This window comes from Pristis pectinata, chromosome 24 (genome assembly GCF_009764475.1).
Source record: "Pristis pectinata isolate sPriPec2 chromosome 24, sPriPec2.1.pri, whole genome shotgun sequence".
In the NCBI taxonomy this organism is placed as follows: Eukaryota; Metazoa; Chordata; class Chondrichthyes; order Rhinopristiformes; family Pristidae; genus Pristis; species Pristis pectinata.
This window is the reverse complement of record NC_067428.1, coordinates 12,776,515-12,794,125: the sequence shown is the minus strand read 5'-3', so window position 1 is coordinate 12,794,125 and position 17,611 is coordinate 12,776,515. Positions and strand designations below refer to the sequence as shown.

At 38.1% G+C, this 17,611-nt stretch overlaps 1 protein-coding gene across 1 annotated transcript in view; it reads left to right on the top strand.

Moving 5' to 3' along the window:
* The first annotated feature begins 473 nt into the window (after nt 1–473).
* The window catches only part of arid3a (AT rich interactive domain 3A (BRIGHT-like)), a 54,352-nt gene continuing 37,214 nt past the window's right edge, over nt 474–17,611 (top strand). Inside the window, exon 1 of the mRNA XM_052038274.1 lies at nt 474–629. Within this exon, the coding sequence (XP_051894234.1) occupies nt 474–629 (156 nt within the window). The remainder of the gene's footprint in view (nt 630–17,611) is intronic.

Here is a 17,611-nt window from a genome sequence, read left to right as displayed (position 1 = left end):
GGGAAAACCTGCAGAGGCAGCAGCGTGCGCGCCTCGAGCTCGAGGCCCGGCGGCAGCATCACCCACAGCAGCAGCAGCCGCCGCGCGCCCAGGCCAGGCAGCAACAGCGAATTCAAATGGAGCAGCGCGAGCCCCGGAGATCAACGGCTGAGGGTCCAGCGACAAGTACCTCGCAAGTGCGCAGCAGCAAATCGCTGCTCAGCAAGCCGCAGCGTTGGCCGCCATGAGAGCAGCCGCGGCAGCCGCGGGCGCCGACGATTCGGCCCCAGCGCGGCGCCCAGGGAGAACTGGATATGGAACGAGGCGACAGTCCGAGGCTTTCCGAGAGCAGCGAGGCCTTGTCTGCTGGAGAGGAGATGGAAGGGGAGAGGAAGAAGCAACGGGGCAGCGTTATCCCGATCCTCTAGGGTCTGAAGAAGAAATGGCTTGCCGAGGAAGAGGACGGCGGAGAAGAGGAGGAATTCGAGGACGAGATGGCCGAGGAAGGGGGCAGCGGAGTAAAGGAGGAGCTGGGGATGCACCACTGTAGTGAGGAACATCGTCAGTCGGGGCAGCGGCGCCCAGTAACCGGGCTGCCTTACCACTCACACCCGCAGATGCAGCAAGTCCAGGATCAGGCCCGACTGGACGTACGAGGAGCAGTTTTAAACAGGTAGTTACAAGATTAATAACATTTCATATTAAATTGTATCATGTCAATTGCAGTATTAATTGAGCTTGTGTATCTGCAAAAAGGATACGATGAATGTCATCACTTCTTTAAAACTCTATTGCATTAATAAAATTATATATGGATTGCTGTAATTTCGAGTTCATTTATATAAAACATATGCCCATTCTTTGATCGTTGAATGTGGAAGCGGGGGAAGGGAGAATATAATTGACGTATGTCTCTAAATCCAGTGTGTGTTAAGCATGTGCAATAAATACATACACATCTGCAACCAATATGCAGTCACTGGATTACATTTGTTAATCTGCTGAATGATAATAACTTTCTGTCGCATTTTGTGTGAAATATTATTTTGTATACATTATCAGCAGAAGGGTTTGGGTTGCACAAACCTGTGATAATATTTGCATTGAGGTGAAAGTTAATATCTTTTGCATTTAATTCTGTTTTAATGGTTGTCGTACAAGTGTTTAATGGAGTTAATGCTTTTGTGAAAATAATTGGTAGATCTACACTGCTTGAACATTTCTGTGTTTTTATACACTTAAGATTTATTTCCTCAATTCTGTCATCTAGGTTATATAGTTAACATTATTTTAATATCCACGTGTTTTAATTTGTCAGACCTCCAGTTAATAAGTTACCATCTGAACCAAAGCCAATCTCATTGAGGTGTAAATGATGTATACTTGTCAATTTTATATTTATGTATACATAAATGAACCATTTTTATCCTTGACGACATCTGTATATTGTTAAGAGTTATCGTAATTACTAAGGAAATAAAATGTTTTGTAAAATAATGTAGCCGTTTAGCCTAAAATAATTTTAGCCTTTGCAAACTGTGGGAGATTTCGAAAGCAGTGAATGTTTAGCAAAAGATCAAAGTTTAGTTTGGCAAATTTTAGTGGAAATTGTCCAAACAATTTAGTGGTTTAAATCTGGCAGAATTTAAGCTAGTTTTATGGAGTACATTTCTTAAGGTTTAGGTGATTATGTTAATAGTTTCAGCAAGAATGTAAATATAGGGTGGCTTATTGCCAAATGTTAAAACTGTTTGCACTGTTCTGCAGCTAAAGTTATTTATCCACTCCAGCTGCCCATTTTAAGTCAAAAGATCTTTTCTTGTATGTTTTCAACAAGGACTTCCTGTAGATTTTATTTAAGTGATTTGCATTCTGTACAACTAGGTAAATAAAGCTATTCTGGATAGTGTTGTACCTTTTGGCATGCCATAAGACCTTTTGAATAACTGTGATAATTAGGAATGAAGACTAGAATGTTGATTTGAAAGTTGCTGTTCAACACTTTGATAGGTTGAGATTTTTTTACAAAATCCCACTTGCTACATTCTGTGGGCAAAATAAATGGTATATGTTGAATATTGAGCTTCAAACTTTTTGCTTTAACATGAAGTTTGAAATTTTGGTTCAAATTTTATTCATTTATTTCAGTCTAGTGTTAGGACAGTGTAAATGAAGATCAACATGAATACTGAATTAAATTGTGACCACCCCAGTATTGTGGAAAATGAGTGTATTTGTGTGTTTCGTTTTCCTTCCTAACATATTTTTCAGAAATGCTTTGAAAATTGATTGGCTTTTCTATCAATTATTTAAGATAGAAGGGAGGAAAAATTCTGCAGATTGTCAATTTAATGCCAGTTGGAGCAGGAATTACTTGGATCTATCATTAGAGACTATGAAACTGAACATTTGAAGTGTGAGTTTATCGAAGAGAATTGATAAAGATTTGTGACTGAGGTTTCATTTATTTAAAACAAAAGCAAAATATTGTGGATGCTAGAAATGTAAAATAAAATCGGAAAATACTCAGCAGGTCAGACAGCATTAGTAAAGAGAAAGATGGTTAATGTTCCAGGTCAGTGGCTTCAACAGTTCTGATAAATGGTCATGTGTCTAAAGTATTAACTTTGTTTCCATTTCTACATGCACTGTTTTATTTTTTAAGTATTTCCATGATTTTTTTTATTTTGGTTCAATTTGGTATAATTGAAATTTTTTTGAGGCAGCCATTAACAAGATGGATCAGAGCATATTGATGTTATTTATGAGGATTTGCAAAAGATATTTAATGAAGCTCCATACTAAAATTTCCTTAATTGATTTGTATTTTGCTTCCACCAGTTTATCCAGCAGTCAGTTCAGTATTGTGTTTTGTGCAAAGAATTTTGAAGGGATGTTGTGTCCATTACAATTTCTAATTTATATCACTAACTTCATCTCAGAAGCCCACTGTAAGCAGGCCAGAATTGCAAATGACATCACACTAGGAGGGCTAACAATATCAAATAAATATTAAAATAACATGTTTAACTGGGCAGAACAAAGAAAATTAAATTTAATTTCAAACAAATTTCAAGAGCAATAGACAGGAAGGGAAAAGATAGTAAATCAAGAATAAAGTTAAATTGACTATGGATAGAATGGAAAACTAATAGAATCTGAGCTACAAAGTTAAAACAATAAATGAATCAAATCTCTGATCAAACCATGCCTTGAGTGCTGTGCATGGTTCCAACTGTGAGAAATGAGGAAGACATTCAAGCAATAGAGGCCCTTTATAGGAGGTACGTAAAATAATAAAAGGAATGGAAACAATAACTGGAATATCACTAGTTGAGTTAAAAGACAACAGGACAGAGATTCAAACTAGTGATAAGTAAATTTTAGGATCAATGTTTGTGTCAGAGTGGCGGTTATGTTTTCTAGTCAGGATGATATGTGACTTGGAGGGGAACCTGCAGATAGTGATGTTCCCATTTGCCTAATGTCTTTATCCTCCTTGGCAGCAGAAGTTGTGTGTTTGGGAGGTGCTTTGGGAGTAGCTTTGAGAAATTCCAGCCCACTTTACATAGACAATACATGCTGCAGCCACAGTATGACGATTATTTTTGAAGCTGTAAACATCCAGAAAAGTGGAGAATATTCCATAACATTCCTGACTTGTGCTTTGTAGATGATAAAAAATTGTTTGGACTGCCAGGAGATGAGTCACTTGCTACAGGGTACCTAGTCTCTGTCCTGCTGTTGTAACCACAGTATTTAGGTGGCTGTCCCCGTTGACATAGTGATCTCCATTATGTTGATAGTGGGTTAATGTCAGGGAGAATAACAAGATTTCTTTGTTGAAGATGGTCTTTGTCTGGTACTTGTGTAATGCAAATGGTACTTGCCCGTTATCTACCTATGCCTGAATTTGAAATGGATACACAAGACACTGCAGATGCTGGAATCTGGAGCAACAATCAATCTTCTGGAGGAGCTCAGTGGGTCGAGCAGCATCTGTGGAAGGAAAGGAACTGTCAACATTTCGGGTCAAAAACCAGCATCAGGTCCTGCAGATTGTTTGTTGCTCCTGAATTTGAAATGCTTCATGGATAATTTCATCAAACACAGTTCAAATATGTAAATATGCAATATTATAATGTATACGTGGTCCACTGCTTCAAAGAAATCCAGGAGCTTGAAAATGCAAATTCTTCCCCTTTTGAAGTTGGGTGCTATATGCTAGATTATCATTTTGTTTATTGATTTTTTTTGTATGCAGTGAGACTAACTTATCTGTGTTTGTCTGTGCCAGTTTTGCAGTTTTGAATATGGGTACCACCGGCTTATCCAGCGTATTATTGGTTCCCCAGTGATGACTCCTTGATGATAATTTATTTACTTGTATCTCCCCTTATGCATCCAAGCACACTGAATAAATACCACAGAACCACAGTGATTTATTGGTTTTAAATATTTTCAATTTGAGTATTTTGATTGTTGAGTTTTGTCTTGAAATATCTTCTGGGGAGAGAATATTGTTTTTTTTTCCTTGCAAATACCTCTGTAGGAATCATTTAGAATATATTTGTTTATGTACATTAATGTTTCCTTTCTTGCAGCCTTTCTTATAGTAGTACTAAACAAAAACATTACTGTTATGTTTTGCCTCCTTTCTTTTGATGTATTTTGCATGCTGGTGAATCCGTACACTCTGTGACTTCTAGAGGCTATTTTACCTCTATTTCATTTTTAATTTTCTGATTAGCCCATTCTAAGGGTCATATTTGTTGATATTTGTGATACTTAAATTGAGCATCGGAAGTATTAGTAAACTTTACCTTCCTGTCTGTTTCCTTCAGTTGTTTTCTCTTTGTAGACACTGCCTGACTTGCTGGATATATCAAATATTCTTTTATTTCAGATTTCCAACAACTACGTTGTTCTGTATCTCATAATTGAAGCATTTTTTTCTCTTTTCTGACCTTGTTCATTTTCTACTTGCAGCTCTTTCAGACAAATGATCTGCAATAAATAAGCTTTCCCCAAATTCACAGTTGGTATCACCACTATTTACAGTATTCTGTCTCTTGGTCTGCACCTATCACAGATGTTTCCTTGTTCTCTCTCTATCCTTCCCTTTTTCACTGCAACTTAAAATGTGCTTGTCTTCTAACTTTTTCTAGTTCTGATGAAAGGTCATTGACCTGAAACACTTAACTGTTCCTTTTTTTTTGTTGGATGCTACCTGATTTTTTAAAAAATATTTTCAGTGTGTTTTGTTTTTATTTCATATTTTCAACATCTTCACTTTTTGATTACTTTGGTTGCTCTTTTATTAAAAAAAGAAATCACCCTTTAATGTTGTATACCTAACCCTTGATTTTTTTTTTGCTCTTTTAATCACAGAACAGCGCAGGGAACAGGCCCTACAACCCACCATATCTCTGCTCACCATGATGCTGATCTACACTACTCCCATCTTCCTATGTGTGGTCTTTATCTCTATATTCCCTGCCTGTTCATGTCTAAATGTTGCTGTTGTATCTGCTTCTACCACCTTCTCTGGCAGTGTGGTTCAGGAACCTACCACACTCTACTTTTTTTGAAAAAAAACTTACTTCACACATCTCCTCCTGTAATGTGAATATTTGATCATTCTGTATTTGCTATTCCACAAGTTGCTGCAACTCCTATTTTCCACAAATAATTCATTTTTGAAGCATGATGTGCGAATTGTTAAATTACCAACATTTCAGTGGTGCCTTCAATTGCCTGAAGGATTGCTGAGAATTAGAAAGATAGTTCTACAAATTCATGCTTTTGTTTGGTTTGAAAAGCTTTGTGTTGTACTCCAATTGAGTCTAGTGTTGCATTTTTGTTCAATCACATCTATGCTTGCTCCCCCCACCCCAAAAAAATTGCCTTCTCTCCTAGCATCTTAATTGGTTTGAGGCAAAATTTTATCTCCTGGTTGCAACTGCTGTAATCCACAACTGGGTATGCTAAACATAATATTTCCAATGAAGTATGAGCTATTGTTTTGGTGTCCTTCCGGGGGTTGCTCCTGGAAATATCTCTAAGCTTCTGGAAACTTTATTTTCCAACCTATTCATCCTTGATGCTAAAATTTACAATTCTCAAAGTGAAAAATGAACTTTTTTGACTAATTACTTCTCCCTGTTCTAATACAAGAAATGTTTTTTTAAAGAAAATTATTTCCATTGCTCTCTTTAAGACTTAATTTTATTCCTCCAGAACTCAGATCAATGAATCAAACTAACTGCTCACGCTTTTTACAAGATGAGCTTCCCATGTTTTCAATCTCTTGTTTTCAGTCTGCAATTCCTTCTTCACTTTGTAAGTTCATTTTTTAACATCCCTTTAAAGACTATCTTTCTTTCATTTCTAATTACTGTTCTTTTAGATTTGTGTCAATCATTCTTAAAGTTATAGGTAATGGGAACTCTCAAATTTTCCATTGGTTTAGATGTATTGGCTTGCAGTTTTCTGTTTGGTTTTAGATATAGTTATTATCTTGTTACTCTGCTCTTGAGTATTTTGGGAACCATTTGCAATCATTCTGATTTTCATTGTCTGAGTAAGGCATTGTGTATTTTGAAACAAATTGGCACAGTTAACTTTGTTTTTGATCTCATTTGCACACTTGTGTGGTCCTGCAGTTTAAATCACACTCCACACCTTGATGTCAGATGATGGGTTCTGAGACTTTGCTCTAGACTGCTCTGATGGCCTTTTGACAGCTTGCTGTTATCAAAAGGCCACTTAACTACTATTAAATATGTTTGATAGAGAAACTGTCAGAAAGGTAAAATAATCAGCAAAGTAGACAATTTAATTGATATAAATGAACTAAAAGCAGTATTAAATAAAGAGAAAAATATAAACTAAACTTTCCAATTCATGTTAACCCCATTCATTTGAATGGGGTAGATATGCTAAAGCTGAGAGGCTTGTCCAAAGTATGCCCTGAATTCAGTGCCGAGTTAAGTGATGAAATGCATGATGCAACTTCTGACTTCCATGTTGCAGGTGTGGAGGCCAAAAAGGTGCTGACCTGTGAAAAGCACCTTGTTGAAGGTTGTCAACTAGGCAATTGGCAAAAAGTAAGAATGTTTTCATTTAGTCTGCTCACAGGCAGTTATTTTAGTTCAAAGCATGATAATTTGGAGAAACTTAAGCATTTACACAAGATAGGATGCAGACCTGGGCTGAGAAGTGGCAGATGGAGTTCAACCCGGAAAAGTGTGATACACTTTGGAAGATCGAATTTGAAGGCAGAATACAAGGTTAATGGCAGGACTCTTAGCAGTGTAGAGGAACAGAGGGATCTTGGTCCACGTCCATAGATCCCTCAAGGTTGCTGCGGAGGTCGATAGGGTTGTTAAGAAGACGTATGGTGTGATGGCCTTCATTAGTTGGGTTATTGAGTTCAAGAGCCGCGAGGTAATGTTGCAGCTCTATAGACCTCTGGTTAGACCACACTTGGAGTATTGTGTTGAGTTCTGATCGCCTTATTATAGGAAGGATGTGGAAGCTTTGGAGAGGGTGCAGAGGAGATTGACCAGGATGTTGCCTGGATTGGAGAACATGTCTTATGAGGATAGGTGGAGTGAGCTAGGGCTTTTCTCTTTGGAGAGAAGGAGGATGAGAGGTGAGTTGATAGAGGTGTACAAGGTGATAAGAGGCATAGATTGAGTGGACAGTCAGAGAGTTTTTCCCAGGATGAAAATGGCTAACACCAGGGTACATAATTTTAAGGTCATTGGAGGAAGGTATAAGGGGGATGTCAGAGGTAAGTTTTTTTTTTACACAGAGAGTGGTGGGTGTGTGGAACGCACTGCCGGCAGAGGAGATGGTGGCAGATACATTGGGGACATTTAAGAGACTCTTAGATAGACACATGAATGATAGAAAAATGGAGGGCTATGAGGGAGGGAAAGGTTAGATGGATATAAGAGCAGGATAAAATGTCAGCACAACATTGTGGGCCGAAGGGCCTGTACTGTGCTGCAATGTTCTATATTCTAAAGCTTACTGTAGGAAATAATGTCTCTAGTTATAATTCAATTCTTCTTGGGTTGAATTCAAATTCCTGCCCTAATATGTTGATCGTTGTTTACGTTTCTTTTGAAAATGTCCTTTTAAGGCATTTTTAGCATATTGGATGTATATTGTAGCTAAAATATAATGACACTGTTCCTGTTACAATGCATGAAGCTGATTTAGTCTTCAATCTTCCAGTTATCCACTATTCATATTGCTAAAGTAAGAAAGTGCTTATTTTTTTCTTGTAAAGTCTCCAGACCATTCCTTAATTATATTTAAATGTTAGAAATATGCAATAATATATATGGATGTGTTTTGCTCAGAAAAATGAGGTGAAATTCACCTTTTCACATTGACTGTTAAATTGAGAATTATTTTCCTGTTTATATTTGTGTGCTTATTTTTATTGGAGTCAGTGTTATACATTCAATATTCCTTGCCTATGTCACTGAATATATTTTATGGGCTCTCAGCAAAGTTATATTTAGGGGCAAGTGACTTCCTCTCAAATTACTCTATTTGTGCTGCCATTAAGGCAAATCTTTCAAAATTTTTCTATTTAGTTGAACATTTTTTTTTCTTGCTCTTTTCAAGCTAATAACTACCACCATTCATCATTCAACCCTCTGCAGTTTTTTCTGGTATTAACTCCACTCTTCAGGTTGCTATGTGCTCCAGTTCTTTCAAAACGCAAAAGCTGAAAATTTAACTTTTGAACCTTTTCAGTGCTTTTAATGAGACAGTGGAAATATTGTTCCCCTCAGTTGGTCAGATATAGTTTATTCATATTTCTTTTACATATTACTAAAAGCTACCAATTCAGCTTATTAAATTTTAAATCTAATCCTTCATCTGTCTGTATTCTTGGCCTCATTATTTCTTCTGGCACATGGAACATGCACAGTTTCTTGAACCATTTGGCTAAAGCTGCTTCCAGCTAGTTTGATTTGCTCTTTTGTAATAACTCTTAAATCTCATAGCATCTGAAGTTTCCAGCATTTAAATATTATCATGCTGGGACGTGTATTGGATTCTAGGTTAGGATAAGATAAAATAGAAATCTGATAAGCAGGAATCCATTTATTCATTTTGTGGATTTCCTTGTGGAGTTATCCGTTCTCTAAGAATGGGGCCTTGTGTCTTTATTGAATAGTGGAAAAAAAAGATGTACACACTGAATGAACTTATCAGAATCACATTTCTTTTCAGGTTGTGGGTGAGAATCCAGGTGTGATTATGAAGGTTGATTTTTAAAAAGCTACAAATATTTTGCATATATGAATGAGTTGTTTTTCTATTCCCATGGAATTTATTGAGCCATTGCAATCTTTTCTGACCAAGTACAATATAAACATTTGTGTATATGGTTCCCCAAGCATGACCAATTTGCATGGTGTTTATTGTACATTAATAAATTTGCAGTTGTTCAGGTTGATTGCACGATTCTAAAGATAGAGGGTCATTTTATATTAAAGAAATGCATTCTGTTCTGTTGCTGAAATGTGGAATAACTTTCCTTTTAAGGCCACAAGGACTAATTGCTCTTACAAGAGTAATGGATCAATTTAAACAGATATGTGGAAGCAACATTGAAGATATCCTGTTCTGACTTACATATTTTGAGTTCCTGGAGAATTCCTTTATTTCTTTGTTTTCTTTATCTGATGTTGATATTGAATAGTCAGGAAATGTATGGCAGACAAACTTCTATTATATGTTTTAAAATGCATTATTCTATGCTTACAACAGCTCTGACAGTTTTCTTTTGAGCTTGAAATTTTCTATTTTGTAAATTATTCTTATTGTGTAACCACATGTTAAAATCAAGATATCAGGCTCCTTATTTTCTGGTATTTTTGCATAATTCCTTTCCACACTGAGGATTTTCACATGCAACTTGCATTAATAAGGAATGTTGAGTGCAGAAAGAAAGACCATCCTTACCCTGAATCAAATTAGTACACAAGCAGAATAAATGTATTCAAAACTATATTAGCAATCTTCAGTGATGCTTTGGGACAGTTTTTCTCAGATTTTTTTCACCAGATAAATTGTTGTTATGTAAATTAAACTTAAGAAAAAGGTTGAAATGTTCAATGGGTCAGGCTGCATCTGCGGGAAGAGAAAGAGTCAACATTTCGGGTCAGAGATCCTTCATCAGAACTGAAAAGGAGACCAAACGCAGATTGGGTGATTGCTTTACGGAAGGCCCGTGTTCAGTCTTTTCGTTTCAAATGTAAACTTTATTCATAAAGTTTACAACAAATACAAAAATAGTGCATGGCTTTCTTTATATACATAATGTTGTTAGTCTATACATTCATAATGTTATCAGTTGTATACATTTGTAGTGTTAGCACCTTGTGTACAGAACACCATTGCCAGTCATGCAGTGTCCTTTGATAATGCATACTTCAAGTGTTTGAGAGGCTTTGCCAAAGGGCTTAACCCTTCAGTGTCCAGTGGCAGCAGGACCTTAGCCTGCTGTCCTTCCCCACAAAGCCTTTGTGTTGGCCGCATCAAGCTTTAGTGCATCTCTTAGCACCTACTCCTGCAGTCTGGAATGTGCCAGGCAGCAGCATTCCCTTACGGACATCCGACTGTACTGGAAGACCAACAAGTTTCAGGCAGACCAAAGTGCATCTTTCACCAAGTTGACAATCTTCCAGTAGCACTTTGATGTTTGTCTTAGTATGCTTCCCTGAGAAGATTAGAAAGTTGTCTGTTATGTGGATGCTCAGGATGAACGTCGACGAAGACCCTTTCGTCCTTTTCTAGATCTTCTTTGTAAATCCATAGTCCACAAAGGGGTGGGTGATTGTTGCATCCTTGTCGCTGCCGTCTCAAAGGCAGCGTGTGCAGTATGCAGGGATGACTTTGAGCTTCTTGTTCCCTGCCACTTTAATTCCCCATCCCGTTCTCATTCTGACCCATCAGTCTGGCCTCCTGTACTGTCATAGTGAGGCCAAATGCAAGCTTGAGGGACAGCAACTCATCTTCTGTATGGGCATGTTCAGCTTTCTGGAATTGATATTGAATTCTACATCTTCAAGTTACCTGATTCCTCAGTCTGTATCAGTAATCTATCTGTAATATTGGCTCAGTATTTTTTTTCTTTTTTTTTCCCTCTGGGAATGGAGCATGTGCTCAGCCTTGCCTGCAGGGCCTGTCAACCTGCAGGGGCTCTGCTGCTCTGCACTTTGCAACTCTGTCATTCTTTTGTCTATGTTCCCATTGTCCAACTGCTCCCATTCACTTATTGACCAGAGAGACACGAGACTGCAGATGCTCAGATCTTTACCTTGTAGAGGCCAGAGGGCAGCTCTCAGTTCAGTCCTCATACCAACCCTTGGACCATGACCCCACCAACACCAGGTCACTGTCTCCTATACCATCACATCAGGAGATCTCCCCTCTACAGCCTCCAAAGATCCACAAACAGGTCTGCATTGGTGGGTCCATTGGTTTTTGCCTGCTCTTGCCCCACTGGACTTATCTCCTCATTCCTCAACTCTGTCTTGTTCCCCCTGCCCCTTGTCCAGTTCCTGCCCACCTGCATCCGGAACACTTTACATACTCTCCACCATTTTAATGACAGTCCATTTCCTTGGCCACCACTGCCTCATCTTCATGGGATATCCCAGTCTATAAACACCTCCATACCCCATTAGGAAGGCCTTGGGGCCCTCCATTTCTTTCTAGAACATAGATGCAACCAGTTCCCCTCTACTAACACTCTCCTCTGCCTGGCTAAACTTGTTCTAACCCTGAACAATTTCTCTTTTGATTCCTTTCACTTTCTACAAGTCAAAGGTGTAATCATGGCACTTGCATGGCCCTAGCTACACCTGCCTTTTTGGCTAAAGTGGGGCAGGTCCCTTGCTCTAAACCTATTCTGGCAACACGTGTCCAACTTCTTTCTCCGCTACATTGGTGACTGCATTGGTGCTGCCGTCCTGCACCCATGTTGGACTGGTCAATTTATCAACTTCACTACTAATTTCCCACCCTGCCCTAAATTCACTTGGACTATTCTGACACTGCTCTCTGCTTTCTGGATCTCTCGTCTCCATCTCAGGAGACAAACCATCCACTGACATGTACTATTAAACCCACTGACTCACACAGCTACCTACCCTGTCCTTTTGTAAGTATGCCATCTCTTTCTCTTAGTTTCTCCGTCTCTGCAGCATTTGTCCTTGAGGTGAGACTTTCCATTTCAGGAGATCTGAAATGTACCTTTTTGAGGAAACGTGGATTTCTCTTTGCTGTGGTTGATGGAGCCCTCGCCCACATCTCCTCCATTTCCTGCCCTTCTACTTCTCAACCCACCTCCCCCTGGACAGAACAGAGGTAGAACTCTACCTATAGAGGTCTACCCATTCCAAAGACGTATGGGTTAGGAAGTTGTGGTCATGCTATGTTGGTGCTGGAAGTGTGGCGATACTTGCGGGCTGTCTCCAGAACACTCTACGCAAAAGATACATTTCACTTGTGAGTTTCGATGTACAATGTGGACTAATAAAGATATCTTATCAAAGGTAGAGTTCCCTTGGTCTTCATTTTTCAGCCTACTAGGCCTTCACATCCAGCACATGATTCTTCGTCACTTCCTCCAGCTGCAACCTGATCCCATCACCAATTACAAACAACTTGATTGATGTGAATGAGTTGGGCTGAAGGGCCTGTTTCTGTGCTGTATAACTCTTATCTTCCCCTCCCCTTTCTACTTTATGCAGACCACGTTAAGTTTTTCCAGCAACTTGTGTTTTGTATTTTGCTTTTTCACTCATTGACTAGATAATTTTGTTTACAGCTTATCCCCATGGTTATCCCGGTTTTACCCTATTGGAGACATTCCCACCTTCCTTGCAGCTTTACGGGCTTCTTTTTCTTTCCTTTTCAGTTCTAATCAAGAGTCCATGATCTGAAACATTGACTCTTTTACTCTTCCCATAGATGCACTCTGGCCTGCTGAGTATTTCCAGCATCAGTAGTTTTTTGATTTTCAGAGAAAGGTGATTTTTTTTTACTATTGAGAAGGAGAAAAATGTTGATCTGCAAATTGTTATGTTGAACCTGATCAAAAATTTAAAATGGTCCGTTTGACAGAATTTGTTAGCTGTAGCTGATGATTACCAATATTTCATCTGTTAAAACTGAGGGACGTTTGAGACCTCAGTGCATGTGCAAATCTGGGACTTGGCAGGCCCAATCTATCAGTTTGCTCTGCTGCCAGACTTCATTTGGAGTACAAAAGCAGAGTCCAGTTATGCTGAGACTGCCCGGTATTATGCAGGGGAATTGATCTCTTGGATCCTGCACTGGGTTAGACCTGGCCTGGGATCTGAGACCCCATTGATTTCACTCCCAGCTTTGCTGGCCTTCAAGGGGTAGTACTTCTTCATTATCGCACAGGCCCTATTGATACTGTATCATATTGTGGATGCTTGGATGTGGAGGGCCAACAAGCAGCTCTGGATGAGGAGGCCTAAGCGCAGGCATTAGCTGGACAGTGGGTGGTGGGACCAGGCCAATAAGATTTGGCCCATTATATGCTATATTTAATGTTTTAAGAAAGTATACCAGTAAGCCCTTAAATTTACAAATTGTAATTATTTAATGTTGATAATAATAAATCTTGCTGTAAATTTGGAGAGAATGATTTGAGAACTGCCTTGTGTATTTTTAAAACGGTTAAAGGGGAGCACAGATGATTTTTGGGCCTAATCTTGTAAGAAATCCTCACTGAGTTGCTCTTGTCCAGTTAAGCAGGGTAATACTTTGGTGCTATGTAAGTTAAGCACATGAACAGCAAGATCAGTTGGAATCTCTTTTTTAAAAAAAAGGTTTAGAAAGTCTCTTTAATTATGTCATTCAAGTTGGATACTGGAGCAGGCACGGTTGTGTAGCAGTTAGCATAACGCTACTACAGCACCAGTGACCCAGGTTCAATTCCGGCCACTGTCTTTAAGGAGCTTGTACGTTCTCCCCGTGTTTGTGTGGGCTTGCTCCGGGTGCTGCGGTTTCCTCCCACATTCCAAAGACGTACTGGTTAGGAGATGTGGGCATGCTATGTTGGCGCTGGAAGCGTGGCGACACTTGTGGGCTGTCTCCAGAACACACTATGCAAAAGATGTATTTCACTGTGTGTTTTGATGTACATATGACTAATAAAGATATCTTATTTTTTTAAATAGTAAACGTCACTGAATTTACTTCACCACCAATTAAAAACAGAACAAGCAGCATCTGGGGAAACAAAAACACAATTAACATTTCAGGTCGAAGAATCCTCATCAAAATTTCATCATGATGGTTCTAATGAAGAGTCTTTGACCTGAAACATTAACTCTGTTTCTCTTTCTGTAGATGTTGCCTGACCTGCTGAGTTTTTCCAGCATTTTCTATCAGATTTCTAATAACTGCAATGTTTACCTTTTTTAAAATTCTCTTACCACCATATTTGAAAACAGTCATTTTTAAAATAATGTGAAGTATACTTTAAACAGTACTGTGAATATTTAGTTCCATTTCCAAAGAAAATCAAATTTTCTCATCTGGTAGCATTTTGTGGGGGTAATTGCCTCTTAGATCCTGGCCCAGAATGTATAAAGAGAGCAGAGTTTCTGGCTTTCTTCTAGCACTGCTATATCCAGGGCCTTTGAAACATTTACCAAGTCCTAACATTCGGCAATTCCAAAAGTGTTCACTACGTTATTTGCAAAAGTTAACACATCCTTATTTATCAAAGTAATCATATGAGCATTGACTCTGGCACTGGCCACTTACTCTGCCCAGCCAAAATAGAGCAAACAAAAGGAGTAAATTTGCACCAAACAAATGTACCTACAATCTTCACATGTTAAACATTTGAGGCCTTCTTGACAATGACCTCAAGCAAGCTCTTGTGAGATAAAGAAAACAGAAATCAACTTTCATGTAAATTCTGACCAAATGAATACATACATTCGAATTTTTTTGTTGTTGTCTTTCTGAGGCCCTTGGAAGATTGCATTGAACCTTGAGCACCATGTATCTTAAGTTTTAAATCACTATTTCCATCAATGTTCAGGTATATCTAATGGTATCTTCTATGCTAACATTGAATTAATTTACCAATGAAACACAAAGTTAATAAACCTAAAAAAAATTTCTGAACCTTAAAGCTAATGAAAATTGAATGTCACAAACCAGCGAATAAGAAATCTCAGCGTAACTTGTACAGACTTGCTTGATCTTTGTTAGAATCTGAGAACTGAAAATCCCTTAGACATTTCTGTTTCCACAGTCTGCAGTGTTTTTTGAACTGCATTAGTTACTAAAAAAAAACATTGGTTTTGTAAAGAGCATTGATAAAAGTTGAATCTGGAGTTAACAATTAAGTAGTGAAAAGCAAGATAGTTGAAGGAAGACAAAAACCTAAACATATTTGCAATTTAGTAATTATTTTGGATTTGCACAATTTTCAGATAATTGAAGCTTGCAAATGAACTTCTCATATAGCATGGTTGAGCTATGAAACCTTCTCAATTTGTCATACCAAATCTAAAGGGAACCTTCATAATCCACTCTTGTAATATCTATTATTGATAAAAGGCTCGTAGCAAAAACATAGACCTGCTGGATCCCTGAAAATGGCACAACACTTTGAATATTTACAAACCTCTGTCCATTGTTATTGTAAGAGAATCATCACTAGTATGAAGGCTCATGGGTTCTAATCTATATCAATTCAGAAACATTCATGGTTCCAAAATTACATAAAGCATTTTAATGTTTTGCCGATTTACTTGTGTTGCATTTCTGTGGACATTGGTAACGATCAATATGCTTAAAAAAAAACTGAGTGCAAGACTTGTCCAGAGTACATGAGTTTTATGATGTGGCGTGTCTGTGTAATAGCTTCTAGTTTTGTGACAAAATAAAGAAAAATAGCTTTTTCTTTTCAACATGCAGATTCAAATTGCATTTGGGACGTTGCTGTATATATTATCAGAATACGAGAAAATGCTGCAAGCTATGAGGAGTCTATTTTTATGATTGGATTGGTTGAGGAAAAAAGAACAGCTGGTCCTTGTACTGTGAAAGCCAGCAGTGAAAGTTGACATGTATAATTTAGTACTTGGATAGATAGAAACTACAAGTTTAAGCGGGGATGGTGTTTCCAGAGTTTACTGTACTTGTTCGTGAGAGAACTTGGAGAAAATCTGCCTTTTCTCTATCAGGGTGTAAGCATGCACAGTTTTCTCTCAAAGAATTACAAAGATGGGTTAGCTATAAAGAATGATTGATTTTATCTTGGGTGAAAATTAAATGGGTGAATTCTCTGATGGGTCTTTTGAAGTTTAAAACAAAATGCATCAGATTTTCTAGAGCCAAAATATTTAATCAATGTGACAATAAAAGTTCTTTTTAACATTTTTTTTTGAATGGAAGAAATCTTTAACCTCCTGTATTTAATTTTTTATGTTAAGGTTTGTTTTCCCTGCCTCTCTTGGTGTTTATTTAAATGTCTATTTTGAAGAAAGAAAGAAACAAAATTGGAAGAATGTTGTATGGAAAATGTACAAGTTGACATTGCTAAATAGTGAGTTGGATCAGTGAAATCAGTGAACTGAGCTAGTTAATTAATCCAAAGCTTTGTTACTTTGGATGCAGTTACTAATTACCTTTGTTACGGACTCAGTGAAAGTCCCTTTAAGATAGAGAGTGTGTGTGTATGTGTGTGTGGGGCGTGCTTACGTCAATAGAAGATAAAGGGACGTAATGACGTTGTTGAAGGAGGAAGAAGAAGAAGGAGAGAGAGAGAGAAGGGAGAGAGACACCAGCCTGCTTGTTTTCTCTACCGATGGATGAGAAACAATAACTGTGTTTGCTACTGAAATCCATGTATGGAAGTTGGAAGTAATCCGGTGGAGTTCACTTTGTTGCTGACCTGTAGAAGGAAACAGGTATTTGTGTGTGGACGCCCACGATTCGGATGCTTTTCGGGGTGAGGAAGTCACTACCGAGTAAACACTGAAGTGTCGTTTGGGTTCCATCGTGGAACATTTGGATTTCATATGTACTCTCTCTATGTTTCTCTACGTCTACGTCTTATCTTCAGACAACGGTGGTTGTTGAAGAAGCCCTTGCTCATGTTTCACCTTATGGCTTGCGGAACTGAACTTTAAGAACCATTCCGGAACTGGGAGTTTTGGACTTTGTCACACACACACACGAAGAGTTTAGTTTTGGGTGTAACGTTCGAGGTTTAACATTCTTGAATTCTAACATACTAACATTTTTACTTTTATTTACATATTATCATAAGTAGTGATTAATAAAATAGTTTTTAACACTGAATCATGCTCAGTGTGTTTCTTTTGTTGCTGGTTTGTGACACCTTTTTTACATGGTACAGGAACACACATAGCAAGGACTAATTCTGCAGTGAATTGGAGTTCTGTATTTTAAAAAAAGATAGCAGGATTTGGCCAGACTTTTAAAAGAAAGTGAACTTGTTTATCGAGGGGGAAAAAAAACAAAGGAGTCTAAAGTAGCAGAATTAAGTCAGTTTTCCAGGAATTTTTTGAAT